We start from the raw sequence: 18,754 nt of genomic DNA, 5'->3' as shown, positions 1-18,754 counted from the left end.
TTCTCTGCTGCCTCCTCTTTCTCCCCTCCTCACAAGCAGAAACTCTCCCTGTTCTTCCAGCCGCTGCTCAGAGCCACTCAGCTTGCAATCTGCAGAAGATGGGAAGGAGGGGGCAGGGGGCGTGGCGGCCCTGCAAATTGCCTGCGTGGGTTAGGAACATGTGCCACTGTGCTCTCCCTCTAGAAGAAGTCACCTGGGATAGAAGCCATCTGGAACAGATGGGGGCTGAGTTCATCTCCCCTTTCACTCTTAGAATAAGGTTCTCTTCAAAGCAGGGGGTGGATTCATGTGGTTTCTTTCTTTCTTTCTTTCTTTCTTTCTTTCTTTCTTTCTTTCTTTCTTTCTTTCTTCTCTCTCTCTCTCTCTTTCTTTCTTTCTTTCTTCTTTCTCTCTTTCTCTCTCTTTCTCTTTTTTTCTCCTCAAATTCCTTTTATTATACCAACGATTTTTTTTTCTGCAAAGCTTTATGCAGATCACCTGCCCCTGACTGTGGGGGTGGGGGCTGCCACTTACTGAGGGGGTGAAGGACAAGTAGGGGCTGCCACTTATGAGGTGATGATGGGAGGGGCGGGGCTGCCTCTTACTGAGGGGGTGAGGGCAGGGGTGGGGCTGCCTCTTACTGAAGGGGTGAGGGCAGAGGTGGGGGACTGCCTCTTACTGAAGTGGTGAGGGCAGGGGTGGGGGACTGCCACTTATTCAGGGGGTGAGTGTGGGGGTGGGGGGGTGGGCCCTGTCATTTACTTAGAGGGTGAAAGTCGGGTAGGGGCTGTCACTTACTGAGGACAACCACAATGATGATACTCGCCAGGCTCAGTAGTGCTACGATGATGGGGATCCCCACTTTTCTGAAGGTGTCCATGGGGGTACGGGGTTTGCGCAGGGGGTTGACATCTGTAGGAAGGTGGGAGGCAGAGGGGAGAGCATGCCGTCAGCACTTGGTAGTCCCTGAGCCAAACTCCACAGCCTGCCGCCCTCTGGCCGGTGACAGCAATGCCTTGAGGACAGTTATGGTTAATGCTGGGGGGTTATTCCTGCAGACAAGGCTTAGCTTCATCAGCACATGGTTACCCTGCCTCTTCTCACTTATCCAGGCTCACCTATCGTTCATGAGTGCCCCTCAAAGGAGCCCCCAGGCCAGGCCGCCTCCCCTGTGTCTTGCCTGAGCCTGTCCCAGGACATTTCTGGGTTTCGTCTGACCTTTGCCTGCCCGAGAGAGGCCTGAGCCCCTGGAGCATGTACCCATTCACTGTGCCACCATTTATCCTTTTCCAGACCTCCTGACTTAGCTTTTGATTAAACATTAAGCTTCCGGGAGGCAGGGCCCTCCAGCACAGTGCGTGCTTAGTAGAGGCTTAATAAACATTTGCGAATCAATGCATCTTCAATCCCACAAACAGCAAGTCCCAGCCTGGTCCTTGTCTTTAAAGAGATTACCATCTGGGGGAAGAGGCAGATGCAGATGCCAGTCCAGCCCGGTGGAAGATAATGTATGTTATAATACAGACATCTTCAAAGGTACGCTGGTGAAAGTCTCCTCAGCCCGTGGCACTTAAGTGCAGGTCGGGAGGGAGGCACTGGCTCAGCTCAGTCAGAGGCATGGAGGGGGCCTGTAAGCTGCCTGATGTGCCTGGCATACCAGGGGAATAAAGGCAAGTTGGAAGGCAGGATGGGTGAAGGCAGCTGTGGAGACTCTTGAACACTATGCTAAGGAGTCTGGGTTTTATCCTGAAGGCAGTGAGGAGCCGTTGAAAGTTTTTGAACAGTGGAGAGACAGGATCAAATTAATTTTAGAAAGATGGATCTAGTCAGGTGTGGTGGCTCACGCCTGTAATCCCAGCACTTTGGGAGGCCAAGGTGGGTGGATCACCTGAGGTCAAGAGTTCAAGACCAGCCTAGCCAACATGGTGAAACCCTGGCTCTACTAAACATATAAAAATTAGCCAGGCGTGGTGGTGCATGCCTGTAATCCCAGATACTCGGAAGGCTGAGGCAGGAGAATCGCTTGAACCCAGGAGGTGGAGGTTGCAGTGAGCAGAGATCGTGCCATTGTACTCCAGCCTGGGTGACAAGAGCAAGACTCCATCTCCAAAAACGAAAAGAAAGATGGATCTTTCATCAGAGAGGAGATGGATTGGAACAAGACAGTCTGGGGTTAGGGAGACCAGGTAGGAGTTGATCACTGCCTAGAACAGAGGTGATAATAACTACATTGTCAATTGCACATCATTATCCAAGAAGAAGGAACTTGAAAGGGAAAACATAGGCAAAATTAATATCAGTAAGTGTCAGAGGTACATTCTTTTAAGTCCCCCTCTCCTTGTGGGAAATAAGCTGGGGAGGTGCCATGGGGATTTCTCCCCTGGGGGAGCTGGGGCAAGAATTCTGGAAACCCTGGAAAGCAACGGACCGGCTCTCCTGCCCTCACCTCCACATGGCTGGCTCCCTCTCCTCCTCCCAGTCTTTCTTCACTGTCACCTTCACAGTGAGGCCTACCTGGATCTCCCTATTTAAAATGGAGCCTTCCAAACTTTCCTATCCTCCTTTCTTGCTTTCTTTTCTTCCAAAGCACGCATCGCCTCTAACATATGCTATATTTGACATATTTTCTGTCTCCTCCCACCCTTCCATGAAATGAAGACTCGTTGAAGACAGAACTTGTCTGTTTTGTTCACTGCTGAATCCCTGGTACCTAGAACAGTGCTTGGTCCATAGTAACTGCTCAACAAATATTTGTCACATGAACAGATGAATTTTTCTTGGCTCTGTTCTCTTAAGCACATCCCTTCTACTACCTACTTCTTTTCTTTTTTCTTTTCCTCCCCTCCCCTCCCCTCCCCTTCTCTCTCTCTCTCTCTCTCTCTCTCTCTCTCTCTCTCTCTCTCTCTCTCTCTCATTCACGGAATCTGCTGCCCAGGCTGGAGTGCAGGGGCAGTGGCATGACCTTGGCTCACTGCAACCTCTAATTCCTGGGCTCAAGCCATCCTTTTACCTTAGCCTCCTGAGTAGCTGGGACTACAGGCATGTGGCATCACACCCAGTTAGCATTCGTATTTTTTGTAGAAATGGGGTTTTACCATGTTACCCAGATAGGTCTCAAACTCCTGGGCTCAAGCAATCCACCCACCTTGGCCTCCCCAAGTACTAGGATTACTGGCATGAGCCACCATGCCCGGCCCCTTCTACCTTTCTTACAGGTCACATTTTATTCTGCCTTGAATGATGGCTAATCACATGTCTGGCTCTATTTCTTTCCTCAGCTCTTCAAAAGCAGAGAATGGCATCCTGCCAGAGATTGGCACCCAGTGAATGCCAGTACTAATGAATCTGTTGACAAAGGAAAGCTTAGGACACTTTGTGTTTCCCCAAAAGAGAGTTTTAACTTCAGACACAGAAGCCAGGCAGTGGGGATGTGGACTGGAATGGTATTGCCCATAAACTATGACCTGGCACAAAGTAGCTTATCAGTAATATTTGCTGATACTGTTTTTAAAGTTCCAGCAGCCAGTCTTCAGAATTGTCCTCTTTCCTGTGGCCATGACTATGATGACATTTTGTTCATGAATTCATGCATGATTTATTTATTGAGCACCTACCTCTGGAAACATGAGATTGGTTTGTTTTCTCCAAGAGTGAGTGACCCATGGGGATCCCTGGGTTCCTGTGTCCAGGCCCAGATATTCTCGGGGAGCATCTCCTTCCCCCACTAGGAAGGAAAGAGCTTTCATACCTAGTTTAAGTTAACGAACACAGTGAGCTATGAACAGCCTCTTTGCCAGCTATTGTTCCTCCCTCCAGCCTGTCCTATCCACCGCAGCTAGACGGAGCTTCCTAAAAGCTTGCTTTCATCCTGTCACTTCTTACTCGAGGGCCTACAAGAGACTTCCACATCTGGATTATGTCTTTCAAAGCCAGTGTAATTTGGCCTCTCTCTCTGAGCCAAATGGACTTCCACTGCTAGTCTTCGCCAAGCCCCAGTGCTGCATAGTTCTGCATAGGTACGTTCACTCCTCGAGCAAACTCAGCTTGTTTTCTGGTTTGAGAGTTCTCAGCCTTGTTCAGGTGGTGGAGCAGCTGGCACCCTGGTGTTCTTTGGGGACACCATGGCCTACTCTTATATTAAATTCCAAAGTATCAACTAGGCACCATTTTACTTGCTAAAGATTACTTCGTCTGTGGTCATTGTTAACTCATGACCCAGAACTGGGAAATAAATAACCTGTCAAGCAGGATTGGCCATTTTCTCACTGATCTGTTCATATTAACGTGTTCCTTGCTCGTCTGTTTTGCTGATCTAGCAGGCTATCAGGAGTAGATATTAATGGTTTAAGAAAATGCAATGGAAGAAAAACACCTCCTTAAATTTGGGATCATTTTATTTTTTATCTTATTTTTCTTCCCCTGGAAATCAGGCAAGCACTGCCATTTTTCATGAAAATGCTTCTGGCCAGCTTGTTCCTTGGCAGCACAGTGGGACTGTGAACTCCATGAGACCAGGGACTTCGGCTGTCTTAATTATTGTGATAGGCCAGCGTCCAGCCCAGGGCCTGGCACATGGCAGGTACTTACAGTTTTAGTGAAAGAATAAGAGTAACTGAATGAATGAATTGGAGAATCATTGCTTTGGTGATTTTAGGTTTGTTGGTCCTGCTTCCCCAGAGACTAGGCCTCCTGCTTCTAGAATGAATCCTGGAATGTTTGCTGAGTGATGGATAGACGGGTGGCTGGATGTCACCCATGGCATTTATCACTTTGGTGGTGGTGGTGAGGGCCAGGCAAGAGTGGCTTAGGATCTACTTGGCAGCTGAAACTCAGAGGCTAAGGTGGACAAACGAAAGCCGGACCTGAACTTACCAAGGCTGTTCAGAGGTTGATCACTGTCAGGATCCTGCAATTGAAGGAAAAACAGTCAGTGAGTTGAGGTGGGAGCCTCTCCGGCTGGGGCTAGCAGCCTAGGGGAGGTTCTTGGGTCTTGTCTATATTCCCTTCTCCCTGAGTCTAAGTTAGGGGTCTCTGTGTTATCCAAATACCTGGTTCAACAGGAAACATTCAGTCATACACCTATTTGATCTGTTTCAATTAGTTTACTTATTAATTTGCTTAGCCAGTAGCAACTGATTAGCAATTGTAGAAGCAACTGGCTGCTGGTTTGTTGTGTAAATTGCTGAATTCCTTAAGACGATTCTGCTCTACTGTCTGCTTTTGTCAATGATTTGTCTATGTTTACAGATACTATATTTCTGTAAAAACTTGAATCGACATTTTACAAAAGGGAACACCCAACTCGCCAACAAGTACCAAACAATGCTTAATGTCATTACTTACCCGGCAAATGCAGATTCAAACCACAATAAAATATCTCTACATAAACACCAAATGGCTAAAATGTAAAAAACTGACAATACTGTGTTGATGACGATGTGGGAAAACAGGAGCTCTCAGACCTTGTTGATGGGAGTGTAAATTGGTACAAATACTTTGGAAAATGGTTTGGCTGAATCCACTAATGCTAAACATACAACTATTTTATGATTCTATGATCCAGCAATTCTGCTCCAGGAGATAGCCAAGAGAAACGAGTACAAACGTCTAGCAAAAACCCTGTGCATGAAGGTCTACAGTCGCTTCATTTATAATAGCTAAACATTGGAAAAACCCAAAAGTCAGTCACTGGTAGAGTAGATAAACTGGTATTTTCATATAATAGAATATAATTCAGCAATAGACAAGAATAACCTAATTCAAAACGCAACGATATGGATGAATTCCATAGACATAATGATGAAGGGAAGAAAATAGTCACAAAAAGTACAATTCCACTTATCTAAAGTGTAAAAGGCAAGGTTAATCTATAGTGATAGAAGTCAGAACAGTGGTTACCACTGGGGAGGGGGGGCAGTTAGTTATTGGAAGGAGCACAGTGGAGTCTTCTGGAAAACTTCTGGATCTTATTCTTGACATTGGTTACAAGGGTGTTTATATGTGCAAAAATTCACTTTAGACTTGAATGCCTTACTACATATATGCTACCAACACTACGACATTTCTGAGCGTGGTCTTAGGCCACCATTGATGCATGTACACAAATACACGCAAAGGCATTTTTACTTACTCACACCACTCCACGTGTGCACTCGGCATGCACATAGCCACATAGAGTCACGTGGAGGAGCCACTGACACAAAGGCTCACATACAAAATACATGCACACCCTTTCGGCCAGGCAAATGTTACAGGGAGGATGCTGTCTGGGTTTACGCCCTCTGAACCCTGTGGTCTAGGTCTCCACCCAGGGACTTGCCTGCCCTATTGTGCTGAAGTCATGACCCGCCTTGGTGGTGGTTGGAGGAGTCGCAGGACCTTGTACATTTCCGACTGGAGATTTTTTCTGTTCCTCTTGGGAGTGAGAGGGCCCCTTTCAATCCCTGAGTGGGTGACCCTGATTAGATATAGAGGGAGGGTCCCTGGGTGTTGCCTGCTCCATGGCTAAGCATGGTGGACACAGCAGTTGGGAGGAGCTCTTTCTTTTCCTCCCAAACGAGACTGTAGTCTGCTGGAAGGACATGCCTGGCCTTGCCCTTGGGTGACACTAGGCCATGGGCAGCCTTGTGGTGTAGCACACAGCTTGGTTCTGCAGTCTGCAGGGGTCAAGTCAGAATACAACCCCGGCCTCCTGTTAACTGTGTGCTTTCAGGAAAGATCCTTCACCTCTCTGAACTCCAGGCTTACCCTCTGTAGAGTGGGGACGATAAAACCTGCTTCAAAAGACTACTGTGAGGATTACATGAGTTGTCTGGTGGGAAATGCTGGGCTCTCACATGGGAACTCTCTTCCCTCTGCCCTCCCATTGAAACTGCCTTTGCAAAATGATGCCTGAGACAGTGAAAGAGATCTAACTTAACCGACTCCATCTTACTTCTAACCTCCAAGCTGTCCTTGGTCATTCCTGGGCATAGGCTGAACTAACTTTGGGAGAAACTCAGCTTATAGTTTAAGCAAAGTTGGTAACAGCTCTTTCCCAAAGCAGACCTCCTTCTTGTCTGGGGACTAGATTAACATTAGCCCCGAGATTAGAAATTATGGTTTAGGAATCATACAGCTGGAGGCCACAAGACTCTGACCCTCCCCAAACTGCTTCTAAGATCAGTGCTTGAGATATTTTGCAGACCCTGCACTTGATGGATCAGCTGGCACCACCCAGATCGATAAACTGGCTTATCTGATCTCTGGCCCCCCACCCAGGAACTGACTCAGTGCAAGAAGTCAGCTCCAGCTCCATATGATTTCGTCCCTGACCAATCAACATTCCTGGCTCGCTGGCTTCCCCCTACCCACCAAGTTATTCTTAAAAACTGCTCCCTGAATGCTCGGGGAGACTGATTTGAGTAATAATAAAACTCCAGTCTCCCGCACAGCTGGCTCTGCGTGAATTACTCTTTCTCTATTGCAATTCCCCCATCTTGAAGAATCGGTTTTGTCTAGGCAGCAGGCAAGGTGAACCCCCTAGGCAGTTACATCATCCTCTGTATTTCTGTAGCATTTGGTACAGGAGTTTATCACAGGACTTCTCTCATAGGATGGTCAGCATTTCCTTTTGTTTTTTCTTCTTTTTGGTTGCTTTTTAAAATTTAAAATTTTATTTTTAATTGGCCGCTCTTTCTCATTGCCTTTGTACCTTTGGTGTTTAGCACCAGGCTGGTACTGAACTTTGAGCTCTGCATTGTAGTTCATTCCCAGCCGTCTCTCCTCCACCATCACCAGGGCTGGATCGAGCAGACTGTTTCCAGGCTGAAGATGAGACCCAATTGGGCAACTCTGCATTGTGGCTAGAGTCAAGGTAGGATAATATCAACAGTAATTCACACCCACCTGGCATGTGATGGTTTACAAAGTCCTTGCATCTAACTCTTGTCTAGTCAAGTCGATATCAATTGTCTGCTAACCAGGATGGGCAGCGTTAAAGAATTAATTATTAACTAAACAAATGCTTGTAAAGCATCTACATTGTACCAGGCACTACTCCAGGAGGATTCAGAGGCAGATTAAGAAACCACCCCAGCAAGATGGGGAATATAGTGCCCAAAAAAGACAGCAGAGAGTCTGTCCCTGAGAAGCTTGTTTCTTGGTGGAGAGGAGGGCTAGGGGAAGGCGGAGGACAGGCCATAAACAGATAAACCAGAAAAGGTCAGAGAGGGGTAGGTGCTATGCAGAGAGTAATCCAGGCTGAGAGGAGACAGCGCCTGGATGGAGACTGAGAATGGGAGCTCTAGGGAGGGGCTCAGGATGGTTGTGGAGGATCTTGCTGGTCTCCCTAGAGGAGGTGACAAGAAGGAGCCAAGTGGCAAGGAACAAGCTTGGGGGGTTGGAGGAACTGAATAGAGATGGGCATGGCTGGAGCAAGGCAAGGGCCTAAGGAGAGAGGAGGTTGGTGGTAAAAAAACGCCATATGTGTTTGGAAGATACAGGCAATAGGCCTCGCCGACGGACTGGGTGTGCTTGGGTTTAGTTTTGTGGGTAAGAGGGTGCTTGCTGAGCTGTGGGAGGCTAGAGGAGCGGCTGGTGGAGCAGGGAAGTGGGCCCTTTCTTGTCGATTCATTCCCTTCCACTGAGTCTACTTGTGCATGCATGCCTGCATTCATTGAGGTAGGTAGGGCAAATTTCTTTTGTTTATTGTTAATTTGACAAATATTGACTATACACCTTTGATGGACCTGGAATTGTGCTAAAAGCTGACGCACAAAGGAAGCTTATATTCTGCACTTTCTGGGGCCTTGGATTCCTCATCACTGGACTGAACAGTGGCTAATTGTGTATGTGTGTGTGTGTGTGTGTGTGTGTGAGAGAGAGAGAGAGAGAGAGAAAGGAAGAGAGAGTCTCATTCTTTCGCCCAGGCTGGAGTGCAATGTTGTGATCTCAGCTCACTGCAACAGCCACCTCCTGGGCTCAAGTGCTCCTCCCACCTCAGCCTCCCGAGTAGCTGGGACCATGGGCATGCACCACCACGCCCAGCTATTTTTAATTTTTTCATAGGATGAGGTCTCACTGTATTGCTCAGGCTGGTCTCGAACTCCTGGACTCAAATGATCTGCCCACCTCAGCCTCCCAAAGTTTTGGGATTACAGGTGTGAGCCACCATGACTGGCCCTTAATTGTTTTCAATTGCTATTCACTGAGTAGTAGCTGTGGGAAAAAATTCTATACCTGTTTGAAACCAAAAAAGAGAAAGAAAAAATGAACTAAAGCAAAACTGTAAGCTAGAATGATAGGAACTGTGACTATCTTGTTAACTGTGGCATCCCTGATGTCTCCTACAATGTACAGTAGATAACGAGTGTTGAAAAAATATTTGTTGAATGAAAGAATTAGTGAAAATATCTCAGTTTGAGGACTCAATCTCAGGTCAGTCTTTACGAAGCTGACTGTGGTATATTCACACAATGACATATTAGGCTGCAGTCAAAACAAATGAACTATAGTGACACAAAATAATATGGATGGGGCCAGGTGTGGTGGCTCACACCTGTAATCCCAGAACTTTGGGAGGCCGAGGCGGGTAGATCATGAGGTCAGGAATTCGAGACCAGCCTGGTGAAACCCTGTCTCTACTAAAAATACAAAAATTAGCCAGGCATGGTGGCAGGTGCCTGTAATCCCAGCTACTCAGAAGGCTGAGGCAGGAGAATCCCTTGAACCTGGGAGGCGGAGGTTGCAGTGAGTGAGATAGTGCCACTGCACTCCAGCCTGGGGGACAGAGTGAGACTCCATCTCAAAATAATAATAATAATAATAATAATAATTATAAGGATGATATTAGAATGTAATATTAAGTGAAAAAGTTAGTCCCAAAAGATTACATATAGCACAGAATCTTTTCCATAGAGAAGCAAGGAAATGATGAATATGGGGTTTGGGAAGAACTTACCTGGGCAGGGAGCTTGTAGCACAGTCCGTGGCCTATCAAATAGGTACAGCCAACATTTGTTGAATTAATAAACGAAAGACTCTTGCCCTACCCACCTCAGGAGGGGGATGGATATGTGTGTGCAGGAGTGGGGACCTCATGGTTAGATGTAGGTTACTATTAAGTCCTAGCTTTTGTTGGGAATGGTGGATTTATGGAGGCTTATTACATTGTTAAAACCAACTAACTAGCAAGTTACAAATGGGCCCTGCATGGACCAATAGTGAAAAAATTCATGAAGCAAAGATTCTAGTTCCCCCAATGCTACGCACCCAAGCCTCAAGGAAAACATACAAAAGCCATCACCTGGCTATACGGAGTGGTTTCAGGTCAAACTCGTGTCCTCACCATGCTCTGCCCTTACTGTTGTGCTGCCTGAGTTTCCCCATGAGCTCTTGGCAAACATCTCTGACACAGAGTGATGAGAGATGATGGACAGACACAATTCTGGAAGAGGAGCTGCAGAAAGTCACACATACTGGGGCTGATGGGCAGAGAGGTAGGTGCATTTTAGGCCTGTGAGTGTCAACTGGGGTCCATCAATGTCGATGACATCCCTGAGCAGGATAGAAATAGGGACTTATGACCAGCTGCATCTCCTCTGAGCCCAGAAGCAACAATCCTGAGCTAAGGAAAGGAGAGAATGGGGCTGAGAGATGTGGGTACCAGGTAAAATTCAGAGATCCAGCCAGACCCCCTCACCATGGTGGGTCCCCGCCATGATCAGAAGATGCAAAGCTGAAACAAGGCAACTTCCTTATTTTCAGATGAGAAAACAGAGGTCAGATAGAATTGTCTTAACCTGGAGTTAATAGAGGGAAGGAGGAAGTTGAGACGTCACCAAACAACACATGTGCTTCCTTCTGCTTTGCTGGAGATGTATTTATTTACCCGCAGCTTGAACTCAGCTTCTGGCTACAACTGTTGCAGTCCCGGCGCAGGCCGGACCAAGCAAAGGCACTGGCCTTTCCCTTTCTGTTTGGGCCACTGGCTGGGCCAGGCCTGTCTGCTCTGTTGATTCAGCCTGCCGCAGAGCCCTGACTCACGGGTCCAGCCCAGCCAGTGTCTGACCTGGGGCTCATCCGGGAATGAAGCTCCTGCTGTCTGTGGTACAGTGGAAGGGCAAGAATGCCCAGGCCATCAGGGCCCAGGTAGGGGGTGAGGTGGGGAGGTGGAAGTGGGTGGGTGTTCGATCTCTGGAAAACCTGCCATTGCCTGATCAACTCAGAGAATCTTCTTTTCCTGCTTCTCGGTTTGTCACCGGCAGCAGGAAGACATTAATCCAAGCCCGAAATATGGAGGCAGAACCATTAGTTATTGCAGTGGAGTATTATTATATAATTTACCATGTCTTTCTTTCATAAATGCTGCCCTCTATAATCCGTGGAACAACCCCGAGAAATTGTCCCCATTTTACGGAAGAGGCAGCTGTTCCGGCTTCAGAGCAAGTAAGGAACAGATCTAGTCCTTCGGGCCCGGTTTCTGGACTTGGTGGACTGTTGGTTTCATCTCCTTGTGGTTTTAGGAACACATCTGGGTAACAGTCATTAGCTGGTGCTGGGTCCTTTTGAATCACTCCTCCCTTGCAATACAGCCTTGTTGGATATAATCAGCACGCAATCATCATGCAGAGATTGCCCCCAGCATCTCCCCAGCTCTTCCTTGGTCTGAAGGTAGAGTGACTTTGCTCAGTTCTGGGCTCTGCCATGTCATCCATGAATGGGGTCAAGATACTTCCCTCAAAGAGCGTGTCGGGAAAGGGGCCTATTGCAGGGCTTGGTTCCTGGGAGGGGCTTTATTGATATTAGCCTTTGTTCTTCCCTTTCTTCCATTAAGTTCCCACCTTTCTCACCTGCCTCTTCTTCCTTTATTCCTACTCCTCACCCCTACTACTGTTTTAGATCATGGGGAACCTCCTGGTTGGGCTTAGCTCAGCTCCAAAAAGCAAATGGACATCTTAAGTTACAAGCTTCCTTTCCAGCTCAGAGATGATGAACCCAGATACAAGGCATTTTAAATGGAGTGAAGATTAAGTGGCTGCAGAGAAGCCACCAGCCTGGGGAGTATGAGTTCTCATCTTGCCTTGTCTTCTGACTTGCTGTGTGACTTTGGGCACACTCCTCAATGTCTCTGAACCTCAAGGTCCCTTTGGGTAATTGGGAACTGTCTTTCAGAGATGGAATGAAAGGGTTAATAACCTCACAATGAAACAGGCAGTCCACCAGGCTAATAAGGAGGGGAAGAAGAGGCGGCAGCTCAAGGAGGCCAAAGGAACAGAAAGCTCGGCCAGCTCCTGTCTGCTTCCCTTGCCAAGCAGCCTGTCCCTGGAGCTTTATTTCTGTCTTCCTCTCTGCAATGCTGACTTGGCATTGCCTTGCTCTGGAAAGAAGTCAGTAAGGGCAGAGCTGGGATGACTGGAGTGTGGACAAAGAGAGAAAAGTAGGGGCACATAAAAGGGGCCTCCTGGCCCTGTTCCTGTCTACAGCAGCTTCAGTCTTCCCTGGAGTCCAAGGCCCTGGCTTCCCATGGTCTCATAGGAAAACCTAGAGCCAGAGATGCTGCTGTTGCTAGGTGATGGGATAAACAGGTCCTTTGAGGCTTGGGCAGGTGGCAGTAGGTTGCTGAGGTCAGTGACAAGCAGTGGGGAAAACCCAAGGGAGGGGGTGGGGAAAGTTCTTTGAGTAAGCCAAGAGACCCAGAGGTGCTCACCATTGTGGGGCCTGGCCACAACGCTCCTCTGAGGGCGCCTTACTCTGCTCTCTGATCCCGGAACCTGCATCCCTCCCCCAAACCAACGGCGAACAGCTGTGTCCTCGCCACTTACAGCTGGAATAGGCAGTTTGATGCCTTTGCTGCACTGGAAACAGGGCTCTCTCTCTTGGATGTCTCAGCCATGACAGGTAAGGGGAGAAGAGGGTCACTGAGGGCTGGAAGATCATGGGGCAGGAGAGGAGGGAGTGAGTTTCTTGAGATGAGCCTGGTGGTGATGCAGCAGCCCAGAGTGCATGGGAAGTCCTCAGAGATGATTGATCATGCCTGCTTCCAAGTATCCTGGGATCTCACCTGTTACTCTGTCTCCAGGTGGGTCAACTACCAGCCCAGGCCATATGCAGCTGGGCATCTAAGCTCACGTGCAGAGATTCAGGGAGCATCCTCACAAACACTGCCTGGCATTGAGGCATTCTTAGAGCAGCACTTTTTCCTTTGGGTCTACCCTCAGCCTCGGCTGCTACATTAGAAACCATTTTGCCTTGTTCTAAGCCACATAGGTGCTGACCTGTTGGCAACTGGAGCCGAGCGCCTTAGCCCCCATCTTAGCACATAATGGCTCCAGGGCAGGGCCTGGGGCCGAAGGGAGGGGTCAGGCAGCCTGCCATTGTCCCCTGCCAGCCTGCTGTTCAGCTCCCATCGTTTAAGAATCAGCTTTTGTGTTTGGGCGTAGCTCTTAGGTTTAGTTAGGGCCGGGAGGCAAGGAAGATGTAACTATCCCTATTTCACAAATGGAGAAACTGAGGCACAGCAGTTATGCTCTTTCCCCAGAGATAATGTGAAGGGCAGGAGTGAGGTATTTATACATGCCCATTGGGCTGAATTAAACTGAAGACGGACCTGGCTCCCACTGGAGAACCCTTGCTTCCAGGCGATGCTGCTGTTTACTGCCGTACTTAGGAATCCCTCTGCGGTCTTCTCTTTGTCCTAGGGGAAGCAGCTCATTCTCTCCCACCTTTTGGAACTCGCAGCAATTCTACTTTGCTCAGCTCTCCCTCTGTTCTAGGGTGGTGGGTCCATCTGAGCCCACCTTCCCTTCCTGGAAGGGTCTGATAGGAAGGAAGGTGCTACCATCTTTGCACACCTGAGGACAATGCCTGGACAATGGCTGGTGTGGACTTGAGAGGACCTTTCAGTTCAGCCTTTCAGCCTAACAGGGACCCTCACGGGTTTGCCGCTGGGAAGGGCTGATGGATATTGAAGCTTAGAGGGGTTCTCTCAACTCTGCAATTTACCTGAACTGAGGAGCTGCCGTCCACGGAGCAGTCTGATGTTAATTTAAAAAAGTTCAAAGACAGAGTGTATACCATCTTTCAAGAATCATACTCACTTTTGCTTGACCTGAATTGTCCTTGAAACTTTAAGGGGAAGGGAAATGGCTGGGAGGGAAAAGGAACTGACTGGAACTGACTCCAGTCAGGAGTTCGAGACCAGCCTGGCCAACATAGTGAAACCCCGTCTTTACTAAAAATACAAAAAATTAGCTGGGCGTGGTGGTGGGCGCCTGTAATCCCAGCTACTCGGGAGGATGAGGCAGGAGACTCACTTGAACCCGGGAGGTGGAGGTTGCAGTGAGCCGAGATCGTGTCACTGCACTCCAGCCTGGGCAACAGTGTGAGACTCTGTCTCAAAAAAAAATAAAAGAAGAAGAAGAAGATCTGACTCCTCCATCTGTAGAAAAACTTTGAGCAAGTCACTCAACAGCTCCTGGACCCAGTTTCCTTCTTTGGAATGTGGGTACAATAAAAGCAACTTCCCAAGATGGTAGGGAGTAGGGTTCTGTAAGGTGTACCACCTGCTCAGCACCATGCACTTTTCAGCACCTTTGCAAGGCCCTGGGAGCCCCATCTGGTCCTTGCATGATTTTACAGACTTGCTCATAGTCCCCTGAATTGGTCTTTGCAGTTTGAGGGGTCTCAGCTACCTTGATCAGAAGGGGGTTGTCCCTTGATCCTGCTCCTCCTGAACTCTGAGGCAGGCACGCTGGCCTGAATCCAGCTCTACCTCTTCCCAGCCAGGTAGTCTTGGGCAAATTAATAAATTTTTCTGAGTCTCAGTTTTCTCATCTGTAAAATGGGGAGAATATGACTTACTTCACAGGGTTGTTGATGAGAATTAATGATGACACATGTGATGTGCCTGGCTTGGTGCTTGAAATATAGAGGAGTTTAGTAAGTGAAAATTAGTGCCCTCTGCCCCAGTCACCCTACAGGCATGGAGAGCAGAACTCCACACATGCTCAAGGAGGGTCTGCACTGTGGTTCCATACAGGGGCAGGGTTGAGGATTCTCATTTGTTCTGGAGGCCCCAGTGATAACCAGCCTTGGTGGGCTGGTGTGGCTGCTGCAGCCAATCTCCTGGCACAGGTTTCAGTGACCCTAGATCTGTTTCCTGTGAACTCTGAGCTCAGGATCCTATAAATAGTGCTTTAATAGTGCTTCAGTGTCTTCTCTGCATCTCCGACTTTGTAGTTGCATAACCTGAAGTTCCTTTACTGCTTTCCTGCCCACTCATATAACTCGTCGAGTGCTTCATGAAGTTTCTCCTTGCTGAGATTTCATTTGCTAGGAGAGGCTGTGTTTTACAGTGCACAGAGCACAGGCCGTGGAATCCTGCAGCCTGGGTCTGAATCCTATTTGCTCATCGGCCTGAGGCTTTAGGCAGTTTTTGAACCACCAAGAGCCTCAATTTCATGTGTGTGTGAAAAAGAGGGAGAGAGAGAAAGAGAGATGCAGTAAATCTCCCTCCTAAGGAGCCCCAGATATGCATAGCATATAGTACATTGCCTGGTGCATGGTAAGAGTACAATAATTGTTTTTTTGTTTGTTTGTTTTGTTTTGTTTTTGAGATGGAGTCTCGCTCTGTTGCCCAGGCTGGAGTGCAGTGGCGCGGTCTCGGCTCACTGCAACCTCCACCTCCCAGGTTCAAGCGATTCTTCTGCCTCAGCCTCCCGAGTAGCTGGGATTACAGGCACCTGCCACCACGCCTAGCTAATTTTTTGTATTTTTAGTAGAGATGGGGTTTCACCATGTTGGCCAGGCTGGTCTTGAACTCCTGATCTCAGGTGATCCGCCCACTTTGGCTTCCCAAAGTGGGATTACAGGTGTGAGCCACTGTGCCCAGCCAAGAGTACAATAATTGTTAACTGTAATAATAATAATAATACCAATAATAATAGTTTAGTCATTGAGTAAGGCACCTTTCTGGGCCCTGGAGATCTAGCAGTGAATCAGAGGTAAAGCTCTTTTGCCCATGGAGTATATTCTATTATTTTTATTAATTATTACTAACAATATTAAAATAGAACCTGGGAAGTTCATGACATAGTAGATACTCATAGTCAAAAATTATTTACTGTTAATGGGAAGGAGATTCATAGAGAGCCTGTCATGTATGTAATGGGAACTGAACAAAGAGCTACTTTTATGATTTCATGGGCCCCGGGGCTTGGCTTCAGCAGGGTATTCTGTGGACTAAGTGCATCTGGGGAGAGTGACCAGGGCAGTCAGGGGACAGGAGGGGATGTCGTGTGACCTATGTGAACTCTCTTGGAAGAGAGGGTGGGGGACGCAGTTCAGAGAAGCAGGGACCAGTGGAAGCATGAAAGCTTCAAGTGTGTGTGGCCATCTGAGAAAGGCAAAAGACCATTCCAGGAGGAACGGGGGAAGTTACAGAAAGTCTTTTCTCCTGGCAAAGGAAAGATTGTTTTCAGCAACTGTAGCTTCTAGAAACAGATGTGTGAGCAAAAGCTGGACTGTGAAGGTTTCTGTGGCAGACAAGGGCCAGGGTCTGAGTAAGGGCTCTGAGCACCCCTGGGGGATTCGACCAAGCCCCCCAGCGGTGCGGCAGAGGAGCAGTGACCAGGGCAGAAGTGGTGTGGGTGGGGGACAGTCCTTCCAAAACCTGCAGCTCTGTTTATCCCGTATGGGGGTTCTGCATTTGATTTCAGTGGAGCAACCGGCTCTGAGGCCAAAGTACGCTTGGGAAACCCACTCGCCGAGAAGACCTCTAAGGTTTTTCCTTAGGGTCTGTGATTCTGAAGAGCTCACTCTCAGTCTGAAATTTCTCTTGTTTCCTTTCACAGATAGGATTAGCCCTAGGCCTGATCCACTTGTAATATTCTCTCTTTACATCAATTTTCTACCCTTAATGGTCTCCTGGTAATTTGGGTTTTTTCCCTGGGCAGCATTGGGTATGAAACTTGAGTTTAGTCTTCTCGAAAGTCTAAGTTAATTATAGCTACTGGTTTTCCCTTTGCCCTTGGCTGAACGACCCTTTTCAAGTCATGAACCTCTTTGGGCCTCAATATCTTTCTTTTCTTTTTCCTTCCTTCCTTCCTTCCTTCCTTCCTTCCTTCCTTCCTTCCTTCCTTCCTTCCTTCCTTCCTTCCTTCCTTCCTTCCTTCCTTTCTTTCTTTCTTTCTTTCTTTCTTTCTTTCTTTCTTTCTTTTTTTTTTTTTTTTTTTTTTTTTTTTGACTGAGTCTTACTCTATTGCCCAGGGTGGAGTGGTATGATCTGGGCTTACTGCAACCTCTGCCTCCTGAGTTCAAGTGATTCTCGTGCCTCAGCCTCCTGAGTAGCTGGGATTACAGGCGTGAGCCACTGTGTTCAGCTAATTTTTGTATCTTTAGTAGAGACGGGGTTTCACCATGTTGGCCAGGCTGGTCTTGAACTTCTGACCTCAGGTGATCCACCCACCTTGGCCTCCCAAAGTGCTGGGATTACAGGCTTGAGCCACCACACCCAGCTGAGCCTCAATTTCTTCGTCTACAGAATGAGGATTACAATGTCTCAGAGAGTTGTATCAGACTGAAGGGAGATTTTGGATGTGAAAATGCTTCTTGAAGCACAATATGGTGCCTTTGTTGCATTTGGATAGAGACATGATGCTGCCACTGTAGCTATTACTCTCTTTAAGACCACCAGTGACACCTACGTGTCCCGGTAGGTTCTCCCGGCAGCCTGGCAGGACCCTCCTCTCTGGGGACTGGAGATGTGATGGTGGGTGATGTCAGGGTGGAGATGGGATGAAGGTGAGGGGCTGACCTCGGCTCTATAGTTACCCCCTTCTTGTGGACATCAGTGAGTGAGTGAATGTCAGGTTCTGCCTGGGGTGTGGGCAAGCGGTGTCCCCTGCTCCTGTTCCATCTATGGAGTGCACAAAATTGAAGGCCTAGATTTTACATGTTCTCTGAATCTTCCATGGTATCTTTCCAGTACCTAGCACAAAGTAGATGCTCAAGGAACACATGCTGAATGAACGAACGAATGAATGAATGAATGAATACAGATTTTAGAGGAAGAGACTGAGACAGCAGGATATGCTGAAAGCATTGGTTGGCTCAACTGCACCAGTGGGCGAAGGCCAGCCAGACTGATATGCAGGACATTTTGTGACAGGGGACGCCACTGCCACCCCTGGACAGGTGCCCACTCCTGGACAGGGGCCATCGTGTCTCTCACCGTCTTCCTCAGTGTTCCTTTCATCTGCTACCCTTTGAGAGTTTCTGGTTGCATGTGCATTACACGAGGAAGCTGGAGGGGCTCTGGGGGCCACGGGCAGGGGAGGACTGTTGCGGTTTTCCGTCTCGTTTACACATGTCTCTGCTGCCGACGTGCTGGTTAGTCAGAGCGGCAGGCTGGGAGGTGGCGTTAGACGTGTCACGGGGGATTGCCACTTTGGCTCTGCCCCACTTTTCCCCTTCCCTATCACCAGGGTTTCCAGGCAGGCTCAGACCTGTGCCTCCCTCACGCCCAACCGCCGCTGGGATAAAAATCCTTTAGTAACCCCTCAGATAGAATCTGGCATGTTTTCCAGTTCAACTTGGGGTGAGCCTTGTTTTCAGTGTCAGATAAATCAGACACTGGTTATAGGGGATTCCATCTTTGATCATTTATCTGTCATCCATCAATCCACTCATTCATTCATTCACATTTACTAAGTGCCTAGTCCATGCCATGGATGACACGCCCTGTGCTAGGTTTATGGCTAAAAACAGAAAAGACACAGACCCTGTCCTCAAGAAG

General features: G+C 48.1%; 3 protein-coding genes across 5 annotated transcripts in view; 2 read left to right on the top strand and 1 right to left on the bottom strand.

Moving 5' to 3' along the window:
* The window catches only part of FXYD6 (FXYD domain containing ion transport regulator 6), a 286,618-nt gene that overhangs the window by 26,516 nt on the left and 241,348 nt on the right, over positions 1 to 18,754 (top strand). The gene's annotated exons all lie outside the window — the stretch shown is intronic.
* The window catches only part of TMPRSS4 (transmembrane serine protease 4), a 42,901-nt gene that overhangs the window by 19,866 nt on the left and 4,281 nt on the right, over positions 1 to 18,754 (bottom strand). The window contains exons 2-3 of the mRNA XM_050758480.1: positions 4,852 to 4,885; positions 778 to 891 (exon numbers count right to left, since the gene is read on the bottom strand). Of these exons, the coding sequence (XP_050614437.1) occupies positions 778 to 891; positions 4,852 to 4,885 (148 nt within the window). The remainder of the gene's footprint in view (positions 1 to 777; positions 892 to 4,851; positions 4,886 to 18,754) is intronic.
* SMIM35 (small integral membrane protein 35) overlaps positions 12,541 to 18,754 on the top strand; it is a 72,299-nt gene continuing 66,085 nt past the window's right edge. Inside the window, exon 1 of the mRNA XM_050758463.1 lies at positions 12,541 to 12,858. The gene's annotated coding sequence lies outside the window, so the exon portion shown is untranslated. The remainder of the gene's footprint in view (positions 12,859 to 18,754) is intronic.

The sequence above is a fragment of the Macaca thibetana genome, chromosome 14 (genome assembly GCF_024542745.1).
Source record: "Macaca thibetana thibetana isolate TM-01 chromosome 14, ASM2454274v1, whole genome shotgun sequence".
Lineage (NCBI taxonomy): Eukaryota > Metazoa > Chordata > Mammalia > Primates > Cercopithecidae > Macaca > Macaca thibetana.
The sequence above is the reverse complement of the archived record's forward strand: the minus strand, read 5'-3'. Positions and strand labels throughout refer to the sequence as shown.